Source organism: Arvicola amphibius, chromosome 13 (genome assembly GCF_903992535.2).
Source record: "Arvicola amphibius chromosome 13, mArvAmp1.2, whole genome shotgun sequence".
NCBI lineage: Eukaryota > Metazoa > Chordata > Mammalia > Rodentia > Cricetidae > Arvicola > Arvicola amphibius.
In genome coordinates, this window is record NC_052059.1 from 39,700,881 (window position 1) to 39,726,148 (window position 25,268).

At 41.3% G+C, this 25,268-nt stretch overlaps 2 protein-coding genes across 3 annotated transcripts in view; both read right to left on the reverse strand.

Moving 5' to 3' along the window:
* Positions 1-7,007, reverse strand: part of Zc3h13 (zinc finger CCCH-type containing 13) — a 64,054-nt gene extending 57,047 nt beyond the window's left edge. For both annotated transcript variants that reach the window (XM_038310015.1, XM_038310014.1), the window contains exon 1: positions 6,680-7,007. The gene's annotated coding sequence lies outside the window, so the exon portion shown is untranslated. The remainder of the gene's footprint in view (positions 1-6,679) is intronic.
* Positions 7,008-7,811: 804 nt separating this feature from the next.
* The window catches only part of Cpb2 (carboxypeptidase B2), a 39,865-nt gene continuing 22,408 nt past the window's right edge, over positions 7,812-25,268 (reverse strand). Inside the window, exons 6-11 of the mRNA XM_038310552.2 lie at positions 23,495-23,599; positions 18,943-19,053; positions 17,613-17,706; positions 15,182-15,384; positions 12,354-12,441; positions 7,812-8,115 (exon numbers count right to left, since the gene is read on the reverse strand). Of these exons, the coding sequence (XP_038166480.1) occupies positions 7,931-8,115; positions 12,354-12,441; positions 15,182-15,384; positions 17,613-17,706; positions 18,943-19,053; positions 23,495-23,599 (786 nt within the window). The 3' untranslated portion in view covers positions 7,812-7,930. The remainder of the gene's footprint in view (positions 8,116-12,353; positions 12,442-15,181; positions 15,385-17,612; positions 17,707-18,942; positions 19,054-23,494; positions 23,600-25,268) is intronic.

Here is a 25,268-nt window from a genome sequence, read left to right on the forward strand (position 1 = left end):
TTCAAATGAGTATGGAAATGTCTGGGTGTGGCAGTGCAGTAATACCTGTCCTCAGGAAGCTGAGGCAGGAGGATCACCAGCTTACAGCATGACCATGTCTGGAAGAAAATCAAAAGTAAAGCAAACAAACAACAGTATGGAAGACTAGTGGGCGCCATTCAAGTATTCTTTGCTGCAGAGTTCACGGAAAGGCAATTTGATCAAGAAGGTTAATTTTTCAGTAATACCAAAACCAAAATTCTCCAAGGTGTTTCTATAATCCAACACACAATGCCAAGAAAGTCAAAGGTGCTAAAAGTAAGGAACGGGTTGTCATTAGCAATAAGACACAAAAATTGCAAAAGTACATAAAAAGCTAAACAAAGCATTTAAAAAACTATACTCAGAAAACTAAACCAATCACTTAATAGAAAGTAAAAATTCAGATGACAGCACATGCTAGGAAACAAATTCCAGATCAGGTAACAGCTCATACTGATCTACTAAAAAAGAAACTGTCTCATAAGCAAAACCAAAAAAGCTAAACTGCAAAACACTTTATATCACCTAAGCATGGGCAGAAATCTTCATCGTCAAGTTATCAGAAAGAGCCATGGCAGGAAAAAAAAGGAAGTTCTACTTGGTATACAACTAGTCGTGTATGTATGTGTGTGTATGTGTGTGTTTGTGTGTGTATGTGTTTGTGAGATTTCCTGTAGCTTAGGTTAGCCTCAAATTCAACATACAGCAGAGGATAATCTTTTAACTTATGATCCTCCTGCCTCTATCTCCAGTTTTGCAATTCCATGCCTAGTTTGTATGCTGGGGATTAAACACAGGGCTTCCCTACATTCCCAGCAACAGAACTAGTTTTTATAAAGATTACAGGTGCTCTTTAATATGGTTTCAAATAAAGATATATTGCTGGACATGAAATCACCTCAGCACCAGCTGGGTGTGTGAGAGGGCACACATGTAATCCTAGCACTCAGAAAGCTAAGGCAAGGGCATTGCTGTGAGGTCAAGGCCTGCCTGGAATAAACAGTAAGAGCCAAAAAAAAAAAAAAAAGTGATTATCAAAACATTCCATTTAGGAAGGTCATTCAGGTCACAGTCTGGTAGATTCAAAAAGTGACAACAAAGTTTGATGGGCGAGAAAAGATGGCAAATCAAAAAAAGGAAACCATAAAATGATAATCAAGATAGAATTACTTAATTGGTAGAGTTACTTAATTAAGTTTATAGTACTAACTCTTCATCATAAAATGTAACCATTCTTTTAAAACAACAGAAGTTGGGAAATAACTCTGAAATAATAAGATGCTTTACAATAGTGTAGAATGCCACACAGGTGAGCAAAATCAGTTATATCAGCCATTCTCCAACAAAAAGAACAAATTAGCCAAATATACATTAGCATCAACATAATGTGTATCTTTAATTTTTCTTGAACTCATTCTCAGCCCAAACATAAATGTGCAGGGAATATGCTGCAAAGCCATATCATATACCCAGCTGATTATGGAAGGAACACACACACACAAAAAAAAAAAAACCCAGAAAACTTAGAGAAGTGATGTGGAAAAGACAGAGCTTTGATTGACTGAGAAAACACCTAGAAATATAAAATTTCTATCTATGTAGAAGGCAACAGAAGCAAATGTATGTCAGCCATGTGTGGTGGCTCACACCTTTAACCCTAGCACGTGGGAGACAGAAGTAGGTGTATCTGAGTCCAGCCTGGTCTACAGAGTGAGTTCTAGGATAGCCAGAGCTACACAGAGAAAACCTGGGGGCGGGGGAGGCACAGAGCAGAAAAGTCTGAAGGGAAAAATGCATCTTAAAGTACCATTATATTATTATCAATCAGTATATGAGTGCACAACATGATCCTCAACCACTGAATAAAACTGAACAGACTCTAAGTTCCCTGATGAACTTGCTACAGGCTGTTCCACTATTCGGAACTAAAGAATGCAGATCTTTTTCCTCCTAAGTAGATGGTCTCACCCTACACCACCTCCAGAAAGCTCACTTCTGACCTTACATTTCCCTCTACCATTGCTATCAGCGAGCATAGCTTAGCTCTGTACCCAACATGTCTACCCTAATGTAACTCTACTTCCAACACCCCTTCATGCCAAAAATAACATTCCACCAATGCAAGAAGCTATATGTGATTGCTATTCTTGGTTATCAACTTGACTACATCCAGAATTAACTAAAACGCAAGGGGCTGGGTCCACCTGTGAAGGAATTTTCTTGATTGAATTATAAGAAGTTTGAAGACCATCCTAAATCCAGGTGTTCTGAGATGGGAAGATCCACTTTCAATCTGGACCACACCATCTGTGGCAGCTACAGAAAGTACAAGAAGAAAGTGTTTGCTCCTTGCCTGCTTGCTCTCACTCTTGCTTCTCTGGTAACAGAACCCACTTTTTCAGGATTCCAATGTACACTGAAGTCCAGCTGAAACATCCAGCCCGTGATCTGAATAAACAATTGATCCTTGGACTTTCTATTGGGACACAACCATTGTTGGACAGGCTGGACGACAGCCTGTGAACCACTCTAATAAATCGTGTGTGTGTGTGTGTGTGTGTATGTATCACCTGTATATATGTAATATATATTTTTTCTATCAGTTGTTCCTCTAGAGCAGAGGTTCACAAGCTGTGGGTCACAACCCCTATGGGGTCACAAACCAGATATTTACATTGCGATTCATAATAGTAGCAAATTATAGTTATGAAATAGCAATAAAAAAATTTTATAGTTGGGGGTCACCACAACATGAGGAACTGTAGTAAAGGGTTACTACATTTAGGAAGGCTGAGAACCACTGCTCTAGAGAACTCTGATTAACACACTATTTATTACTCTATCATCTGCCATTTCCTTTCTTGGTTTCCTAAAGGATCCCAGTACTCCCTGTCCCAGAACTTTACATTTAGGTCATCACTGTTCTCCTCCCCGAGTCTATTGCTGGAATGCATGCCTTCACAGCTGCTCTTCACACCTAGACGTCTAGATCCCACCGGAACATTATACCAAATGAAGTAAAAACTACAGACCCCAACTTATAAGCCACACCCCAGTCTTGTACTCTTACCAGTAAAACACTGCTCACCATACAAATAGAACTGATTGCTTTTACAGAGAGCATGAAGCACTCAAGATTCACCTGTAGGGGCTTGTCAGTTAAAAGAACATGTTGCTCTTGCAGAGGTCTATGGTTCAAATTCCCAGCACACCCATGGTAGCTCACAACCATCCATAACTCCAGTTCCAGGGGATCCAACACCCTCTTCTGGCCTTCTAAGGCACCAGGCACACAGGTAGTGCATATACATACATCCGGACAAAACACTCAAATACACAAAACAAAAATAAAGTAAACTAATTTTAAAAAATTCGCCTATAAGATAATTTCCCAGGAAGTTTTAGCCCTAACTACTACTTAGTCTTCCAAATGAAGGGGAAATACAACAAAGTAAAAGATGTATTCTTCTTTTTCTCAGACTCCTACAGTGCCAGATTTTGTCCTAGAATTACACTGTATTTTGGTAACAGATCTAGATTATAGAGAGGACTAAAACATGAGGCACAAAAGGTAAAAAATAAGAACTAAAGACATCCGTCTGGAATAAATCTTTCTGCTTCAGCTTCTTAGGTTTTGGTATGACCGGCATAAGCTACTACAGTGGTCCACCTCTGATTATTTGCTAAGGTTTGGATGAGTATCCCCCATCCACCCCCCACAAAGACTGTCAGGAAAGGCTTGGTCCTCAGGGCAGTGGCAGCAGTTTCTGTGGACCTTTTAAAGGTAAGACATAATAGGAAATCCTTGCACGATGAGGCAAAGCGATGCAATTCAAGTGAACTATAGAGCCGTCTGTTCATGCATGTCTCCTTCTAACTCCACTTCCGGTTTGTGCCACCCACCCAAGAGGCCCAAAGCAATAGATGCAACCCTGGTCATAAATCTCTAAAGCTATAAGTCAAAATTGGCTTTTTTTCCCTAAGTATCCTGTCTCAGGAATTTCATTACAGTAACACAGTTGATTAATACACTGCCCACCATAAAACTCCTACTAGCAGTCCACAATACAAGGCTGTCCTCAACATTAGCGGCCACAGCTATGAGTCTGTATGAATAAACACTTGTTTGCACAGAAAATAATACAACTTAAAAGCTCATTTATCATAAAAATAAATACATAATCAGCAACACACTAGAAAAAAACATTTACTTTCATATATTAAACCATGAATCAACTGATGTGAAAAATCAAAAACTTCAATCCTAAATGCTGGGTTCAAAGAAAGATGAGTACCACAAAAGAGTAGAGTGTAGATCTGATTGAAGGGCAAAAACCATTAATGAGATAGATATGAGTGCTTCAAAGTGGAGGAGGAACATTAGACTCAAAGAAGCAGACTTGTAGATGCCAATGTATTCCCAACCACTGAGACTACAAACCAATAACTTCTGGGTAAACTGACTCTTGTCTGAAGATGTTCCTTTAGTTGGTATTCAGATTATCCTTTGGTTTAAGCTGTCATCACCTATTTCATCATGGCTTTCTCAAATATAAGCATTACCAAAGCCAAACAACTATGCAGTTATTTTCCTATATCTACTCAACTCCTTTCAATTAAAAAAAAAATCAAATTCTGGGGCACTAATGCTAAGCCTATTAAGACAGAAAATTATCTCAAAGATGAGAACTGCTCCCCTTCTTCAGGGAACAATGAGTTCCACACCATGAACACGGCTGACAAAGGAGCACCACAGAGGCGGCTCTTCTTGAATAATCACTTCCAAGGACTGCTAAAATCTATAGTAAAACATATGCTAACTGAGAATCCCCTTATCCTAAATGTTTGAGACTAGGTATATTTTGGATTCAAATTTTGGAAAGTTAAATATCTCGAGAATGTGACCTAAGCTTAAATTCAAAACTCATACTTAAGTAACAGTAATAACTGAATAAAATGTACGGATATATATTACACTGTGCTTTAATATTTTAAATTTATATTATAGACAATAAACTGAGGTCTGTGTGTACATCTCCAATCCAAGCATTAACAAGGCCTGACCCTGCTTAGCTTCTGAGACCAGGTGCATTCAGGGCAGTATGGTTGTGGACAGGTTATATATATATATATAAAACATATATATGTATATATATAAACATAAATCAACATAAAAATAAATAAAATAAAAATAAACAAATAAAAAGCCTGTATCTCTGGATGGAAAATATTCAGGGGGGAAAAAAACTACACAAAAATGTACAAACTATTTACATTATTCCTAAACACTCCAGTATAAAACTACTTATATAATATTTACATATTAGGTATTAGAAGTATAGAGATGATTGAAAGCACACGAGATGGGGACATGTTCAAAGATTACATAACTTTCTAGAAGGGATCTGAGTGTTTCCACATTGGGTATCTGAGCCACCTGCCATGAGTGGATGTCCACTGCGTGTTTTGTGCAACTGCATCCTACCCCAGGCTCACACTGAAACTCAGGTTTCAGGGCACAACCGCACAAACTGCTACACACCTATAGCACCTTGTTAAGTCCGCAGTTAAAACTCTCATCTGATAACAATCAAGCCATTACGAAGCTGCAAGTTTTTGGAAACCTATACATTGTGTTGCAAAGTATTATTGCTTGGATACTGGAGTTAGTAATGTCAAAATTACATAGCAAAACTGAACACAAAGGCAGAACCACATAGTCATTTGGACTTAACTAAACTTTTCTAAAGAGTTTTTGGGTGGTTTTTTGTTGTTGTTGTTTCGGTTTTCTTGTGGCTGGTGTTTGTTGTTTTCTTTTTCGAGACAGAGCTTCTCTGTGTAGCGCTGGTTGTCCCGGAACTCGCTATGTACACCAGGCTGACCTCGAACTTACAGAGATCTGCCTGCCTCTGCCTCTCGAAAGCTGGGACTAAAAGGCATGTGCCACCACCGCCCAATATCACAGACTTTTAAAACCTTAAATGCCAGACTTAAAGTTCCAAATCAGAAGAGATTCCACCTGTCAATAATTGTCAAAGTTCAAACTATCTGAAGACTCGTAATAAAACTGATTAACTTAAGATACTGCCCTGTACAAACAAGATCCTACCAATATCATCGAAGTCTTCTCAACTCCGAATACTTTTCTAACCACATAAATGCTAACCTACTTAGAAAATGGTACTGTCAGATATTCCTTTTTCTTTTCATTCCATCCCGCCCCCTCCCCACCGCTTCCGGTAAACAGTTGTCAAAAGTGACTAGGGAGTGGAAAGATAAAAGCAGCGCTCCTACACTCCCCATAGTATTTATCACAGCCAGGAAGTAAGCAAGACCAGAAACAATCAAAAGTTAGGCTCTCCCCTCTCCGCCAGGTCTAGAAGACGGGAAGAAGGTAACTCTAAATCCAAGACCGCACTTGCTGCACTTTGATCACATACAAATGAGAGCCCCGCGCCAGGGTATCCCAGTCCGCCTGCCCCCTGACAGACTCCAGACCCACAACCACAGCAACAGACACGTCTACGTCCTGGAGCTACTGCAGAGGGAAGAATGGGATGCTCAAGCAGAGTTCAGAAGAGCGAGTAGCATAAGCTGAGAGAGGATGGAGGGCACAGCGCCACCCTCCCACCTCCCCATCAGCCCCCAGGACGCTTACCTCCTCTCCGAGCACCCTTAGCAAGCGCAGTCCTCAGGCGTCCCCGCCGCCTCCGCTCCGAGGAGCTGGGCAGCCGACTGTCCCCGCGCCCGGCCCCGGGACGACGACGAGGAGGAGGTGCACGCGCGGCTCCCAGGAACCGGTCCTCCGTAGGCTGACGGACGCCGGGAACAGGGAGCAGCGGGGCCGCCCGGATCCTCGCCAGGCTTCCAGAGAACTCGGGACGCAGGAGGAGACGCACAGAGGCCGCAGCTGGGCAACGGGCTGTGGCCGCAAGTCGGCCAGGCCGCTAGACAGGCGGCATCTAAACGCCACCGGAAGTCGCTAGTTTGCCCCGTTTCGCCACAGGCCAGGCGACTTCCGGCCGTCAGATTAGTCGTCAGCGAGTAAGTCCCGCCCCTCTAGGACCACGCCGCCTGGCGTCTCCATGGTAGTGAGGCGTGTTGCCGCCGCCTGTGTACTGAGGTCTGGAGAAGGAAACTGAGAGCTGGCTATGGAGAGCTGAGATTCCCAATTAATCGCAGAGGTTCTCGATTTAACGGTTTTCCGGTGCGTGAGTGCCACTTTGTTACTGGCAGTAACCGCAGCCTGGCGTGCTTCGGAGCTGCAGAATTTGACATCCGCCCCTCCCCCTCCTGGGCCTGTCGATGGAGCCAAAGCTGGGCAGGGATTGTGTTTTCAAGAACACGAGCAGAGATTGATTGAAATTTTGAAGTGGAAATCTTTAAGATGCTTCAGAGTGCCTTTGCTTTTGCTGCTGGTTCCAATGATCTGCCGAAAATTACTACTAAATTTGCTTAGAGGGGCTGGAGAAACGGCTCCAACCGTTAAGAGCTGTTGCTGCTCTTACAGAGACTGCGTTTGGTTTCCAGCACCCATATGGCTGCTAATAACCTTCTGTAACTTCAACAACAGTGGGCCCAGCGCTTTCTCTGGGGTCCAGCACGAACTAGGTGCTTAAACTCGCTCAAGGGCACACACACACACACACACACACACATACACACACACACTAAGTCTTAAAACTGCTTAAGATAGCTGGTCATTGTAAATCAGGGGGTGAGGAAGTTGGGAATCAGTACCTAGCCCCTTACAATAAGAAGATTAAAATACACATGAGCCATTGTCATCCTTAAGATCGAAGTGCTGTGTATTTTTATTCTTTGAGAAAACAAAGGAACCTGTTTAAACTGAGAAGCTATTTCAACAATTTGGTGCAAAATAAAACCACCCAGAGCAGAGGCAAGGGCATTAAACGTTCTTGATGACATGCCAAGCTATTTTGGAGACTGCTGCCAGAGCTTCTGCGCAAGTGGGTTTGATGTATCTCTCAGGCAGCAAGAATCCATATCTGCCTTTATCTCGAAGTTCGATAGTAAATGAGTATTTGATGCCCAAATCATAGATCCAATCATCAGAACCTCCAGGAGCTAGGTCTAAAAGAAGACGAAAGAGAATATTTTTAATTATATTTATTTCAACTCAATTAACAACAACAACAATTTCTTTTTTTAGAACTGAAAATAACTTTGCTTTCTTCTGATTAAGTTACCTAAATTTCTTATCTGAAAATTGTGGACATTAGAAAGAAAACAAATGTTGCCCCCAGGACTCCACAATAATCTGACCAAGGAGCAATAAGTGCCAATAACAGTCTAGTGCATTTTACAGAGCATAAATTTTCTGGCTTAATTTTTATTACATAAAGTCACATGGTGCCTGCCTGCTATTTTGCAAAATTTCTAGAGGTAATTATTGCAATGTTTCCAAGTGTATCATTACTGAGTTTGAGTCTACATCATATTTACTGGTTTTATAGGATTGCATTGGAAAGCTATATGTGATTGTTTTGAATTATTTTGTTGATAAATAACTTAGTTTCTTTAGAGTGAGCACCTTTGTTAATAAATCGATGTTTATTACTTCAAAATATTTTCTAGAGGTAGAACTACTTGTCTAAGGTTGTGTGCCTTTAACAGTTACCACACTGGTTACCAAGCATTATTCAAAAACCTATTCCTCCTAACAGTGTGTGAGTACCCTCACTGCTGGCTCCTGCATCATTGATGAGAATCATGCATCTTGACAATTTTCTGAGAAAAAAAATAAACAATTGTCTTTGATTTAGATTTCTTTTATCAGTGAATTGCATGCTTTATACATTTATTGTTCATCTTACAATTTTCTATCAATTTCCTTGCTTACACATATTGTTTTTAGGAACAGTGTTAATGTTATTAGATCCGTGTAACTTGTAAGGTTTTTCTTACTCAAGTTTTTACCTTTTGGTGGGTCTTTTGTACTTTAATATCTGATTGATTTGGCGTTTATTTCAGTGAAAGATATATTAGTAATTCCATTTAGTTTTGTGTTTGTTTGGTTGGTGGGTTCTTGTTTGTTTGTTCTGTTTTTGCTTTATTTGTTTTTTTTTATTTCAAGATAGGGTTTCCTCTGTGTAACAGCTTTGGCTCTCCTGGAACTCGCTTTGTAGACCAGGTTGGCCTCAAACTCATAGAGATCCATCCACCTGCCTCTGCCTCCCGAGTGCTAGGATTAAAGTTGTGCACAACTACCACCCGGCGTAATTCAGTTTTCCTTCTTAGTGACTTGGCAGTGTTTATAAGGGCTGATAATTAAATGATTCAATTGGCTTGAATCGCTCCTTGAGGACTTGAGTGTCTCCTGGTAGACTTGAATATCTTTCTGTGCCCATTATTTCCTTTTAATGATATGTCTCTTCCAGGCTCAGTTCCACACTATACTCATATCCTGTGCTTATAGCACGCTTCAATACATCAGTGGGGCAAATTGTTCCTTATTGGCTTTACTTTCAACATTTTACAAATTCGTCTCTCAAATGTATCCTTCCAAATGAACTTCAAAATCATGTCAGTTTTCATGAAATAGTACTAAATACACAAATCAATTTAGGAAAATTTCAATATTCCTTCCACATCAGAAAGCTTTAGACTTCCTTCAAAATTATTTGAGTGTGCATGGAATTGCTGCAACAATACAAATCAATTTAGGAAAATTTTAATATTTTCCTGTTGCCCAAAACATGAAGAATTCTCCTGTTATTTGTCTTTGAGTGAAAGTTTTAGATTTTTTGTAAGTGCCACAGATTTATTGTGTTTATGTATATACATACACATATTTAACAACCCATATGTATGCATGTGTATGCTTGCACACATATATATTCATACACGCTGTAGCAGGCAGCCAGATCTACTCTTCTCTCTCTCTCTCTCCCTCCCTCTCTCTCTCTCTCTCTCTCTCTCTCCTTCTCTCTGTGTGGGGGTGTGAGTTTTTGAGATAGATCTGACTGTATAGCCCAGGCTGGACTGCAATTCACTCTATAGCTCAAGTTTAGTTCAAGCTAGTGCTCTCCCAGACTTAGCACCCCAAGTGTAGAGATTGCAGCGGTGTGCACCACGCCTTACTTTTCTCTCCTGCCTGGTTACTTCTACGTATATGAAATGTACATCCTGCGTATATTTAGTGCCTCGTCAGCTGCCTTACAACTATGCTACTAATACCTTTGATTGATTTCCTAAAGTTTCCCAATTAAGCAATTATATAATGTGTCTCTTTCTGCATGTGCTAGGATTGCTTACAAGGTTTGTGAACTGAAACATTACCTTTTTTTGAGACAGAATCTCATGTAACCCAGGCTGACCTCAAACTCTCAATATAACCTAGAATGTCCCAGAACTCTTGGTCCTCCTGCTTCATCTCCTGACTGCTGGCATTATAGATGGTTTATGCACACTTTTTAATATTTTTAAATATCCATAAACAGTGGATGCATTCAGTCATCCATAAGTATTCTGGTAATTACTATCAACAAATGCCTATCATTTATGGTTCCAGGTTTATCCTGTGCTTGCACAAAGTGGGCAAGGGGAGAGGGAGGGAGGGAGAGAGAAAGAAAAGAGGAGACGAGAGAGGGAGGGAGGGAGGGAGGGAACGAGGGAGGGAGCAAGGGAGGGGAGATGCATCTCGGGTAAATGAGTGTTGAAGATGGTCTAGGTCAACAAAGGCATCCAATGGACCAACGACACAGAAGGACAAAAGTATGTGACCCAATCTGATAGACAGCCCCGGGAATGATTGAAGATGAAGAAGAGAGCTTGGACTTCCTGCTAATGAAGCATTTTGATACTTAAAGGGGTATTGAAAAGAATTTGGATGGCACTGTTGTTATAGCCTTGTGTCAAACATATTTATTAAGTGAGACAATGGGCTTTCACTCTATTGCCTCAAAAGCTTTACCATGCCTTTATACAACACATTACACTATCATCTGGCAGCTACTTAATAATTCCCCAAGGACTGCCTTGCCAGGCCACATTAGCCAAGTAGCTTCTCTCAGCTACAATAACCCTCAAATCTAAAGTCCATTTTATTTTCTTGAAATCACTAAGGGAAATTGTATGCTATTTTACCATTTGTTTGCACCAGGAGTTGGCAGGGCTTTTTTTTTTCTGAAAAAAACAGGATAGGAAATAGTTTATGTTTTGTGAGCCATCTGGTCTCTGTTGCAGTTATCTTGGCTGTCATGAAAGCTGCCATAGATAATATGCAAATTAATGAGCACTGCTGTGTTCCAATAAAACTATTCATGGAAACAAATCTGAATTTCATATAATTTTGATGTGTCAAAATTTAACTATTTTCATGGTTTTTCAAACATTTAAAAAACAGAAAAAAATTCTTAGTTCAAAGGCTACAAAAATATGTAGTGAGCTAGGCTTGGTCACTGAGTTGGAGTTCCGTGACATTGGTTTACATGTTGATTTTATATTCTTATTCTATTCTTTTGTGTAGCGATTTTCTCCTAGATACAGTGTTCCAGCAGTGTGCCCTAGGGTTCCAGCTTCCCTAAGCCATCACCCATGCTGGGGTAGGTTCTGGTGATTTTGTTGCCTTTGAGTCATTGCTGCTCCTGTAAGTAACCCCTCACCCATATTTCTGTAAGCAACCTCCAAACTGTTTGGCTCACAAAACTGGACAAAGGCATTATCTCCCTTTTGGTTTGTTGTTAGATCCCCTATCTGGAATGAGCAGACATTTGTTCCTATCTCCCCAAGAATTATGTCACATGATACCCATCTATTCTTCAGCTTCAGAAGAATAGAACCAATTATTGACCACTTATGCAGGAGTTTCTCAATAAATATCTTACAGCAGAAATGGGTCAAAAACACTTTTTGAGTTTCCCACAATCAAGCTCTCTCTGTGAGTCAGAAACAGGCTGTCACTAAAAAGCGTGCACAGTAAATGGCATCTTCTGGATTTATATATCTCACAATAGCTGTGGCATCTTACACAACCTTTTGACCCTGTATGGACTTTTCTTCTTCGTGTAGTAATTAGTTTGATTACTAGTTCCATAACCCCCACTCTATCGTGATAAGTTTGACATCTTAAGTACCACTTTGGCTTCTTTTGTTGTCTAAACCTACACAAGAAAACTGAATTGATGTCTCTGCTGTGCTTCATGGTCTGAGCTCTCAAGAAGAAACACTGCACTGAGGATGGCCCTCAGCACCGATGTGGCTGTCCAGCGTCATCCCCAACACAGCAAATAGAATGCAGAGATGGAATAGGAGGAACAGGGGGAGAAGGAAGGAAAGAAGGGGTGAGAGGAGAGAGGAGGAATACTTACACAAACTTTCTGAGCCACTGCCGTACGTATACCTGGTGTTTCTATTAATACTTTCAATCGCGTGAGCTGCTTCACTGGCCACTAGAGACTAGAAACAATAGGATAGAGATGGTGATCATCTGCAGCTTTGAAACAGAAGAGATTGAACTTTCTAAACAAACATAATCATAATCACACTAATCGAATCCAAGTGTGTGTGTGTGTGTGTGTGTGTGTGTGTGTGTGTGTGTGTGTGTGTGTGGAGAGAAAGAGAGAGACAGAGACACAGAGAGAGGATTTATCCAAAAATAAAATTAAAAAGAATACATTAACTTAAAAAATGTTTTTCCCTCTATGGCAATCACAACTGAGTGATTTAAAGGGGGAAAAAAATACTCTGCCAATACACCAAATGTTTTTTTAATTTGCATTTTAAAAACCTGACATAGCTTTTCAGGAATTAATTTATTATGTTAAATGAACTAGATATTTATAATACTGGGAGCTATCCCATTCCTAGATAAAATTTTCACCAGATTTTAAATTCCGCTTCTCTAAAGTGTATGCATAATTTGCTTCTCACAAACTGTTGTATATATGTCTAACGACTTCCAAAGGACTTGTCAAATGAAGGGCTATGTCCCTAATATGAAGCAGGCTCCACTATATATGATCCCAACCCCTAGAAATGGTTTCTGAAAGTTCTCACTTAACACTCTTCTAAAACTGGAGCTAGCATCATGCTATTATCAGTTGCGTGAGGACCCAGAGGAATATCCATGGCTGTTTTGTTATGCCAGTTTTTTATGCAAAGCAATGGTTTTAGGAGCCAATGGGATGAATCTATGAGTGAGAAAAGGCTCTTGCTACCAAGCCTGTCAGCCTGAGTTTAATCCCTAGACCCAGAGAGTAAAAGGAGAGAACTAGCCCCTGCAAGCTGTCCTCTGAACTCCACACATGTGCTATGGCATGTATACTTTTATGTGTGTGGGCACACCCACATGTATACACACACACACACACACTAAATGAATAAATGTAAGAAAAAATAAAAATAAATTAGTGGGGCTGGAGAGATGGGTTAGCAGTTTAAAGCAACTGGTTTTCTTACAGAGGACCTAGGTTCAGTTTCCAGCACCCACAGGCAGTTCAGAAATGTAACTCCAGCCCTAGAAGCTCCAATGCCCTTTTCTGGCCTCCTCAAGCACTACATGCATGTAGTGCATAGACCTACATGCAGGCAAAATACCCATACACATAAAATAAAATGAAAACTATCCAATGGTACTTCGTTATCTACATAATAAATTGTAGACTGTCATTTAAACACCTTCACAAGCTAACTTCATCTACTTACTGTGGCCCCCATAGTCCCCTGAGGATGTTCCGTGGGAGGCATCATCTCCTCTGCACAGGAGGTCTTCCCTCGCCCAGAGAAATCTCTCAGTGCCTGGTTACAATGGCGTCTGCCCCTCGATATCATTCTCATTCTTGATTCTTACCCCTTAATGAGCACACATCCGTCAAGAATGGGGCTCATTGTACTCTCTTACTGTCTTGGCATTCCAGGCAGCAGTGACTTCTGTCATTGTCATGCTCGTAGTAATGAGGATGTGTCATCTACAAGAGCAGCTGTCTGTGACACTATGGATCAGTTCTCTAATTATACAGAATGATCCTTAATTGCAGGACCTACCTAATGCTTCTTTGAATGTTGACAGAATACAGAGTTCTACCCTTAATAAGGAGTTGTGCCAATAGCAACCACCAAATCAGGCAAAATCAGACCCGTTCTACATCTTAAACATGATAAATATCCTTTTATTTCTCTATGCACAGTGCTAATAAATAAACTAAGAAAAATAAATGAACATTTCTTTAAAATATTTCCTTTGAGAATAAAAAAACCCATAAATGTCAAGTAAGCTTTTGTTTCAAACAAGCTATTTTTAAAAAATGCAAAAAAGTGTTTGTCATAAATACTACCTACCCAGGTAGATAGACATAGCCTACCCAGGTAGATAGACATAGCCTACCCAGGTATATAGACATAACCTACCCAGTATATAGACATAGTCTACCCAGGTAGATAGATATAGTCTACCCAGGTAGATAGACATAGCCTACACAGGTAGATAGACATAGCCTACCCAGTGCTCTTATCTGTTAAGAGAGCCAGGAAACAAAGAGCAATAAGCACAATCTACTGAACACGGATCAGCCTTTGCCATGCCAGAGCACTGCCGCTGTCTGGAAAGTACCTGGGACAAGGGTGTGCCTAAGTCTGGGAATAACCCCTTGAGAGTCCTGCATCCTTTACTGTCTATCTCAACAGAACATCCAGGATCAAAGCATTGGAAGAAGATAGCAGACTGGGTGGGTCTTCACTGAATGGCCCGTGTTGTCCACTACATTCCAAACAGGTCTGTCTCGGTGTAGACACTAGTGTTTCTTGGAGAGCACCGACCACTGGGAGTTGAAAAGGGCAGTATATAATTAGTTCTCACTGCTCGCACCCAAAAGAGTGAGGGGCTAGGAGTTAGCCAAAGGCAAGCTGTCCTAGGAAACTAGTGACCACCACGTAAGGCAAGTGGAACAGCTCCCTCCTGGCCTCTCCGTAGTTTATCTAGCATAGGGAAGCCATTCCCTGGGAATGAAGTGCCTGTCCTCATATTAATGGCAAATCCTGGAATCCTCTTAATGACCCAAGCTGATTTCTGGCAGTTAGTAGAGGAAAACACCTGCTGATTATTCCCTAATGGAAAAAAAAAAGTTTTCCTACCTTTGTGATTCTTGGACAGAATAGTGTTTTGTTTCTAGAGTGCTTATAATAAAAGAGTAGTGCTTACCAGTTCCTCATGGTCCCTGCTTTTGCTTCTGTTATAGGAGTAGGGAAACAGTATTTGTTGGGAGTAAGAGTGCATGCTGATGTAAGCTTTGATGTGGTTGATATTCCTTCTCAGGAAGTCAGCCACTGCCTTCACCTCAGGCTCCGACTCAGGATAAAGTCCACAGTAGGTTTCCGAGCAGGAGAAGCTTGAGGCTCCTTCCTCTGCAGTAAAATGAGTAACGAGAACTTATTAGAAGTTGTGCGTTCTGTGCTTTGTGCTTCACCTTAAATCTATAGTGCAGCAAGTGCGGAGAAATGGACAAAGGCAGGCTCTTAAAAGAACAGATTTCTGATGTCCAGTAAATGTCATCTGTATTTCTTTTGAAGTCAAGTATTTACAGCAGCTTGCTAAGGCCATCCTAAGTGGGTCTCCCTTACTGCCTGGGAGCAGCCATCTTGGATTCTGAAAGCACAACCAGGAAGGTCTCAGCTGTTATTTGTTTCCAAACTTTTGATTAAACAATGAAAAATAAACCAAATTTCCTTAGTCCCTATAGATGAATTTTTCTAATTGTAATGGCTTAAAAATCAGCATGAGTCATTAAAAAAATAAGAACCCTCAACCAGAGTGAGACTGTGGAAATAAGTTTTCAAATCTGTTTTTCAGTTAGATACATGGGTTTGACTTATACTGTGACCATGATATTTGCTACCAGAGTAAGCTTTATTAATTCATTTACAAGGTCATAATATGTGTCCCTTTGTATGGTAGCCTGGTCTGATGGCTATCCTTGGTTGTCAACTTGACTACATCTAGAATTAACTAAAACCCAGGCAGGGGGCTGGGTACACCTGTGAGGGATTTTTCTACACAATTCTTTGAAGTGGAGTGTATACATATGGGCATATACATATATACATAAATATACATGTGTATTATACACACACACATACACACACACACACACACACACACACACACTTTTTCCCCATTCTATCAGTTGTGTTCCTCTAGAGAGCCCTGATTTCTCCTTACGCCCCTAATTCACAGGAGTGGAGCCTCAGAGAGCCACATTTTGCCAAGCCATGTGTCAATATTTTTAATGTGGCAGAGGATTGAAGCTTACTGTATAATTTAGGGGCTTGTTTGTAGTTCCTTACAGGGTCATGCTGTGTGGCCCAGTCTAACCTTGAACCCTGTCATCTTCCTGCCTCGTCCCAGGAATGCTGGAATTACAGATGTACAGCATCATTCTGGGCCCACAGCCATTCCTGTCACATTATAAACTATAATGTTAGGTGCAGTGGAAAGAAAGGGTGAGCTTACATCTGCTTCCCTGAGAGCAGACTGTTTCCATGATCCAAGTCCATGTTCACTGAGCATCTCAGCTCATTCAAAACAAAGGATGACAAATTCCCACTGGGCCTGTCATTATTTTTTTATATTTTTATTATTTCTTAACATTTTATGTTATTCATGAAAGGATGAATTTGTTGAGAAAGGTAACAGCTGACACAAAAGAAAATGTTTTAAAATGCTACAAAAAATAAGCATTTACCTATACAATTGAAAACGAGAGGGTGTCCCCTGCCCTAGTCTTTGATGTCTTGATGATGAACATGACATGTTAAAGCAAGGTATCTGATAAATTCCTTGTTAGTCTGAGATGGTACTTTTTAAATTTAGAAGAATTTAGAAGTATTTTTTTGAACTTAAACTAGAAGAGACTTTTAAAAACCTGTTCTTGTTGAGTCCTCAGCCATAAGTAGATCATCTATATCAATCCCTGCAAGGAACAGGAAAGAAGAGGCAGGAGAAAGAATGTAAGAGCCAGAGGATGCTGAAGAGAGCTCTGAAACATGGTCTTGTGGACATGACCCACGTGGTTAGCCAGACACACTTGTACAAGATCAAACCAGCAAAAAATTCCAGCATGGATATGGCCAGAGCTCACCGGGCTCTTGCTGAGGGGACATTTGCCGTTGATAGTTGCTGGGGGAAGGTTGCCATTTTCCTCTGTGAATGTGCTCATTGGTAGGTTCCCTATCCTCACGCAGGCGGCACTAATTGGATTCAGTAAATTAAGAGGGGGAGGAAGAAGAGGAAGGGAGGGGAAGAGGAGGCGATAACTAAGGTGGGAGAGCACATGTTTAGGGCAGTTTGCTGTTCGGGGAGAGTGAGAAGGGGTGTTGAAGATGGATATAACCAAGACACATTGCCTATATGTGTAAGATTATCCAAGAATAAATAAAAAAACTAACTAGTCCAATCTCCTTATTTAGGAGGGGCCAGCAGCTGGAGGGAGCGGTTAAAGCGGTTTGCTGGCTCCGATCAACAGTCACAACACTGCATTCACTTCTGATGTCCGTCATCCGATTATTCCCAATTCAGACACACCCTGCAGCCACTGTGAATTCATGGGCATCTCTCACCAGGAAGCAGCACTTACCACACCAGTGTTTGGAAGCGAAGTTCCTGTTCAGGTCCGTGCCCACACATTGGTTGTTCTTGTGGACAGAACGGTTCTTTCTCCACATGCGGTTCTAAAGGAAGCAGATGGGGACAGGTTATCAAACCGGACCCTCCTGTCTCTGCCACTGTCCTCTCGCACAGCCCCATCTCCATCCGGGTCCTAGTCACACTCATCATTCAAATTATTAGCTTGAGCCAAATAAAAATGATACTATCTCACGGATTTTTGACCTATACGGGTATGAAAACTCATTTGTTTCCGCTAAGCTGCTCACTGGCCTTCTTTAGCCCTGCTTTTAGCTTCCTTTAAATTAATTCATGTGCAAGCTTATTTTGAACTTCTTCAAAGAAAAGTAAAATAGCTTATATCTCAGCTCAAAACTATGAACCATGCATGCCAGTGACCTCTCTGTTCTCTCTGCACCATGCCTTTTCGGGTTGGGATGTGTTGGCTGGTTGGTTGCTTGGTTGGTTGAGATAGGGTCTTACAATGCAACCCAAGCTGGCCTATGGAACATGATTTGGTTAAAGCTGACTTCAGACTCCCAGGGATCCTCCTGCCTCAGCTTCTCAACTGCTGGGATTACAGACATGAGTCACCACTGCAATAATGAGCTTTTGTCCTTTAAGAGTTTCTTTCTTTTTGAGGTGCACAATGAAGTGTTTATTAATAAAATAAGGATACAATGTCTTGGATTTTCTTTAAAATAGTATGAGTAAACTAGAAGGCGAGATACCTGAAACACCATGGGCCTTGAGCTGTGGGGTGGTTGGGATCTATAACATTCCCCAGAAGCCCATGTCTCACAGGCTTGGCTGCCAAGTTTCAGCATTATTAGGAGGGACTGGAAGTGGGTACTAGCGGGAGAAACTGAGCTCACTGCAGGGGACACTGGCTTCCCCCGGTCTCTCTGTTGGATTCCCAGTCATCATTACAGGAGCAGTTTTGTCTCGCCATGTGCCCCCTGCCACGACTTCCTGTCAAAAGCCTCATTGACTGAAGTTTCTGAAACTCTGAATCAAAACCAACCTTTCTTCCTTCCAAGCTTTTACTCCTAGGCATTTCGTCACAGCAACAGAAAGCTGGCCACCATCACTGAGGCTGTAGACGGATGTCTGGGGGGTTAGTGTAGAGTTGGTATGAAATTACACCTGTTTTTAATGGATGGTTGACATTTCCCATAGTTGAATCCTTTTTTTTTTCATAGCAAAACTTTATCACCAAGGTGCAGGATCCCATGAATAATTCACGCTGCTTCTCTGTAGGCCCCTAACAGCTCTATTTTGCTTCCTTTGCCTTCACCCACCGTTTTCCATGTGTAGTCATAGCCATCCACGTTCATCACTGGCATAATGTAGAAATCCACGTGCCTCAGAAGACTGGTATACAGCTTTTCCTTCCCGTAGAACTGGGTTACCTGCACGTGAAACCAGGTGTGTTTAGTGTCTCATTTCAGGACCTTCTAAGCCTGGCCTTAGTTTTAAATGGGTTTTCCTCTCTTCCTAAGAAGTGGTTTGACTGCTTTTGATGTGTAGATTTAATTTGCAAGAAGAGTAACGGTTTCTTTCCCTTCTTAAAAAATTGTGTGGCTCATGCTTTTAATCGCAGCACTCAGGAGGCAAAAAGCAGGTGGATCTCTGAAGGTGTAAGTCACAAAACAATCCCACACCAGTTTGGAATTATGATTAATAAAAGGGTTATTTATTTAAGGGGAAAAAACTTACAAATCCTAGACAACAACCCTTGGCGCAACCAGGAACAGAGTCTAGCAGCCGGAAGCAGGAGCCAGAAGTGAGAGAGAGAGAGAGAGAGAGGGAGAGAGAGAGAGAGAGAGAGAGAGAGAGAGAGAGAGCGAGAGGAGAGAGAGAGAGAGAGAGAGAGAGAGAGAGAGAGAGAGAGAGAGAGAGAGAGAGAGAGAGAGAGAGAGAGAGCAGGGCTACTGCTGCTTTTTAAAGCAAAAGAGACCATGTCCAAGTTGGCTGGTATCTTAAAGGCTGTTGGCTGAAGGAGTGGAAGGAGCTCCTGCAGCAGATCTCTGTGAGTCTGAGACCAGCCTGGTCTGCAAGAGCTAGTCCCAGGACAGTTAGGGCAATTATACATAGAAACCCTGTCTCAAGAGACCAAAAAAAATTATGTCCTAGGTAAATTCATTTTCAAAGACTAATGAAACTGTGAACAGACACAATTAACTGTGATACAAGTTGACTGCTCACATACTTGGGAATTTTTGTGTCTTAAGTCCCTCACACCTTTATCATTTTCAAAGGACTTGAAATTGTTCATTAGGATTTAATAATGACTATTTAACTGCAGATGTGCTTCTGTTGACTTACAGCAGACTTTGAAAATCTTCTCTTTGCACCCCTTCCCTTTGCTTTTCTGCTCTTTTTCTTCCCTATGCCTGTGAATTGCAGGTGATACCTCCCGGCCTCACTCACACATTCCCCCGGACACAGTATCCTTGTTCACAGAGTTACTCTGCTGCCTGCCTTTGTCTGCCCTTCCATAACAGATCTGTATGGTGATCACAAATCTCCAAGTATCCATTGTGAATACCAGTTCCTTGAGTGACTGAACTTAGGGTACTCTGGTACCACATGAGTCAGCAGAGTCCTGCCTATTTAACCATGGCAGAAAAAGAGAACCTCCCACTTCTAAATTCTCCTTCAAACACCAAGGAAGGATACGCTTTAAAGCCAGGAAGCTTACAACAAAGATAAGAAACAAAACCAAACCCCAATATAGTTCAGCTCCTTTTCAAAAATCCATAGTAACTGGAAATCCTAATCTTGTTTAAAACCAGTGATTCTCAACCCATGGGTCTCAACCCCTTTGGGGGACTGAACAACCCTTTCACAAGGGTCGCCTAAGACCATCAGAAAACACAAATATTTACATTATAACTCATAATCATAACAGTAGCAAAATTATAGTTATGAAGTAGCAACAAAAATAATTTTGTGGTTGGGGGCTCAGTGCAACATGAAGAAAGGTATTAAAGGGTCGAAGCATTAGGAAGGCTGAGAAGCACTGTTTTAGACCCAGACTTAATTAGACAATTATCTAGTAGTCCTTATTCCTGGCCATAGAATTCATCTCCAGTTTCTTTCCCTCACGTTTCGTCACATGCTTTAACATCACTGGCAGACTCTGTGGGTTCTTGCTCTGAGTTGCTGACCCTCATCATCAGGCCCTCACTCCTCCTCCTGTTGGCTCACACCCAGCTTTGAGGTACAGCGTGGTCCAAGGACCTTCACAGAGTTCACTCCAAAATGATGAAAAATACAGACAGACAGGAGAGCTTCAGAGAATGCTCTCCAGCTGGTTAGATCACCTCACCTAGAAGGCTTTGGTCTAAAATTGCCAAACTGCAGCAACACTGAAATATTTTGGTTTGGGTATTAGTTTCGAATTGTTTGATGTCTTAAACACAAATCAAAAGATCTTGATAAGAAACAGGTTTTTCTCATCATTAACTTTTACAAGTTTCTTTTAAATCCTACTTCAGGGCTGGAGGGATGGCTCAGCACTTCAGATCACATACCAGCATCTGATGCCAGCACCCACACACATCAGGAGGCTCACAGCTACTGCAACTCTAGCCCACAGAGGATCTGAGGTTTCTGACCTCCATGGGCACCTGCACACACGTGAATGCCCACACTTATGCACACACACACAAAGCTACCCGCTTTTAATGACTTCAGAGAAAGGAAAAGGCAGTCTTATGTGTACCTGGATAGGTTATCCAGCCCCAAGGAGTCATTCCTAAACATGTATACATATGAGTAACACTGAATGAAAGTTCAACAGATTGTATTTATAGATATATGCATATACATGCATGTGTGTGTGTGTGTGACAGACAAAAAGAGAGAGAGAGAAAGGGAGAGAATAATTATTAAAGAATAAAAGGCTGTGAAGTTGAGAAGGAGTAGGGGAGGAGACTCAGAAGGAGTTGGGAAATGATGCCAATATGATACTCATATATGAAAGCTTCAAAAATATATTTTTACAATTGTGCTGAGCAATAGCATCAATATCCTAACACACACTTCCTATGCTTTTGTCTCTGCAGGAAGGAGAATTCCAGAAGCAGAATGGCTGCTCAGACGTGAATCATTTAGATAGTCATCGCTGCTGCCAGGTGATTCCTAGACAAGAGTCAGCGAGGAAACTGTTCCTTCCACCAGCAGGGTGCATGCCCGTTTCTCGTAGCGGGTTCATCTTTTTTTAGTTGCACCAACCTGAAAACTCTAGACCTTAATTTTAATTGACATATTAGAAAGTTTAATTTCCTTTCCAGGTCAGAGATTTCTTGACCCATCTGATTTGCCTCTTTTCTACTATGGTGAATGCGGTTTTTGCAAACATTTGTAAGAGTGTGTGTTTCCTTGTGTTGGTGGTGGGGGGGGGGTACCTAGGAGTGGAATGGCTATTCCATATGATTATGCCATATGATTATGGCAATTCTACGTTTAAACTTTTTAAACATTTTATTTATTTCCATTATAAGGTTTCAAGCAATTCTCTGGTATTAATTTGTGAAGAGTGTCCCACCTCCATGAGTGTGTCATGTAGTAACGCGTTGTCGTAGTGAGCACAGTATTTACATTTAGGGACGGAATTGCTTTTATGAGGTAGATGGTCGAAGGAGTTGTACCTGACACACAAAGGATAACAGGTCAACATTTGTTGGAAGTCTGATTTTCCAACAAGGAAAAGCAACCCAGGTGAAATCACAGTGACGCTCTAAGGAGAAGGAAGATGCAGACAGAACACTGGGAGAGGGCAGGTGAGGCTGAGCTGATGCCTGTGTACCAGGCCTGTGATGGATAAAGACTCAGCTCTTCCCCTCACGTCACCCAAATGACCTGACGTTTTCTTTCCTGTGTTCTAAATAGCAACAGCTACCACAGCATGAGCCAATAACCACCCATAGAGAATAAAGTAATACACAAAAGCCTGTCATAGGCGGTGTGGTTTTCATAGCCATACCCACCACTGTTAGTGGTACAGGGAAGAGATGTCACCATCTTTTCATCAATCTCTGTACTATCCAGATAACAGAGAACTCAGCCAATAGCAAAGATGCACTTGGCGCAACAGTAGGCACCATTTAGCCATATTTGTAGTTCAACCAAAACCCAATTCAGTAATTTAAATTTCAGATTCCATAAGCAATATAGGACACTGGTTAAGGGACCAAACAATACACTGAGTCATTGGAACATCAAAAACAGTACAATACAACCCTTACAGCTAGAAAAGAGGTCCAGCAATTCACTTCTATAACCATTACAATAAATAATGTGGGATATGCAAATGGATGAAAAGGATGAGGATGAATTCTTGGGGCAATTAAAGTTGAAACTTCTGAAAGTCCTGTCAGCAGAGCAGAGAATTTAGGGTTCAGGTGAGTGAGAAATTTAAGATTTGATAACAGAAGACCTAAGAGAGAGAGAGAGAGAAAGAGAGAGAGAGAGAGAGAGAGAGAGAGAGAGAGAGAGAGAGAGCGCATGTGCAAACACTCAGAAAGTCTGATGACTTAGAAAGAAATATGTCTGCAAGCCAAGAAATCTAGTAGAGTTTTGTTTTATTTTTAAAGTGTGCAGAACAGCTGCAAGACTGAGGGAAACAGAAGAGGAAATGAGGAAGTCATCTTCAGTGATGTCTTAAGGTTCTGAGTGATACAATTTATGGTACAGTCTTTATGAAATAGTGTTATCAAAAAGATAGGCATTTTGAATTTTCTAGTATATGTCTCTTTGTATGAACCAAGAATTCCAGGATGTGATGTGGAAAAATGCAGCTTAGTCATAATACAGTTGGAACACTGGTCTGTGGGGAGTACTTACATAGCCTATGAACCACAGGCAGAAAGCAGGTGAGATCCACTCTCTGGCATGGATCCCACAGTCAATCCATATGGCATTTTTTGCTCTTGGCAACCTTCCTGAAACCTGCGAGTGCACACACACATAAATAAATAAACAAATAAATAAGAAAGATAGAAAGATAGAACACAAACAATATATCCCCATTTTGTTTTTTCTTTTACTCCATCCTTCCAGTGACCTTATTGCATATACACTGTTCTCTGTGTTACTTAAAAACATCTCAGAGCAAATTCAAAAGCTAGTGAGATGGAAGGGGCAGTTGTTTAGGTCTGATACGTGTGTGAACTGGGAATGAAGCTGAAGCTGGGACTCCCACCCCTGCACTATCTCGACGTGCAGGCATGAAGAAAGAAAAATAATGTTGTTTTAAGTATGTCTTTACTCCTCAGAGGTCAGTGCCATTTGCTGGTGGGCAGCTGTCTGCAGGAAGAATAGAGACTTAGGGAACATAAACTCCCTCAAAATTTCCCCATGGGGTATACTTTTTATGGAATACTATTTCTCCACCTCATCCCCCAAAGGATGAATGCATCACCAGTTAATTCATAAAACTGGTCCCATTAGATTGGGGACAGGGACTTTGATCTGACGTACAGGGTAGAAGGCTAGTACATGGCGTCAACTCTGTGGAGCAAAAAGAATCAGTTTTTACAAAGTGACAACCTTTGACCTCTTTAGACAGATTCCCAAGGTCAAGCCAGTCAAAATCCCTGCAGGGATGGAGGCAACTGATGTCTTTGAGGGAGGGAGAATAAGTTTTCCCCAGGGATGAGGCCCCTGAAAGTCTACCTTGGTCCAGCATATGGTCCTATAACCATGCACCTATAGGCAGCACTAAGTGTGTGTGTGTGTGTGTGTGTGTGTGTGTGTGTGTGTGTGAGAGAGAGAGAGAGAGAGAGAGAGAGAGAGAGAGAGAGAGAGAGAGAGAGAGAGAGGGGGGGTGGGAGGGAAGGACAGAGAGAGAACACATGAAACTGGGAGGGAAAGGGAGAGAAACAGAGAAAGAATTGAATGGAAGGTTGGGAGGAGTGTGTTTATGTTTTTTTATATCACAACATGTTATATACATGCATGAGATTATCAGCGAAAAAGAATTCTCATGAACATTTCCAAAATCAGTCATAATTTATATGATCTAAAACATTGCTCCCTATTTTTATTTTATGTATATGGGTTTTTCCCGCATGTATGTCTGTACCACATGTGTGCCTGGTACCCTCAGAGGCCAAAAGAGATGTTGAATCCCCTGGGACTGGGGCTACAGACAACTGTGAGGCACTGTGTAGGTGCTGGGAATCGAATCCGGGTCCTCTGAGAAGGCAGAGTGCTCTTTATCATTGAGCCAACTCTACAGATTCCCATAAATTTCATTATTTAAAATTAGTTACAAAATAAATTCAGGATATGGAGTAAAAGAAGAACTATAAATTCTAACAAATATGTAGAGTAACCAAAACAAGAAGAAAAGTGAGTGAATTTTGGTCATTTACACCATCCTGGGAAGGTTTCTGTGCCGCCTAGTCTTATGTCAACTTGACACATACACTAAAGTTATCTGAAAGTAGAGAACCTCAATTGAGAAAATGTCTATATAACATCTAGATGCAAGGCATTTTCTTAATTAGTGGTTGATGGGGGAGGTCCCAGGCCAATGTGGGTAATGGCATCCCTGGGTTGGTGGTCCTGGTTTCTATAAGCAGGTTGAGCAAGGCATAGGGAACAAGCCAGTAAG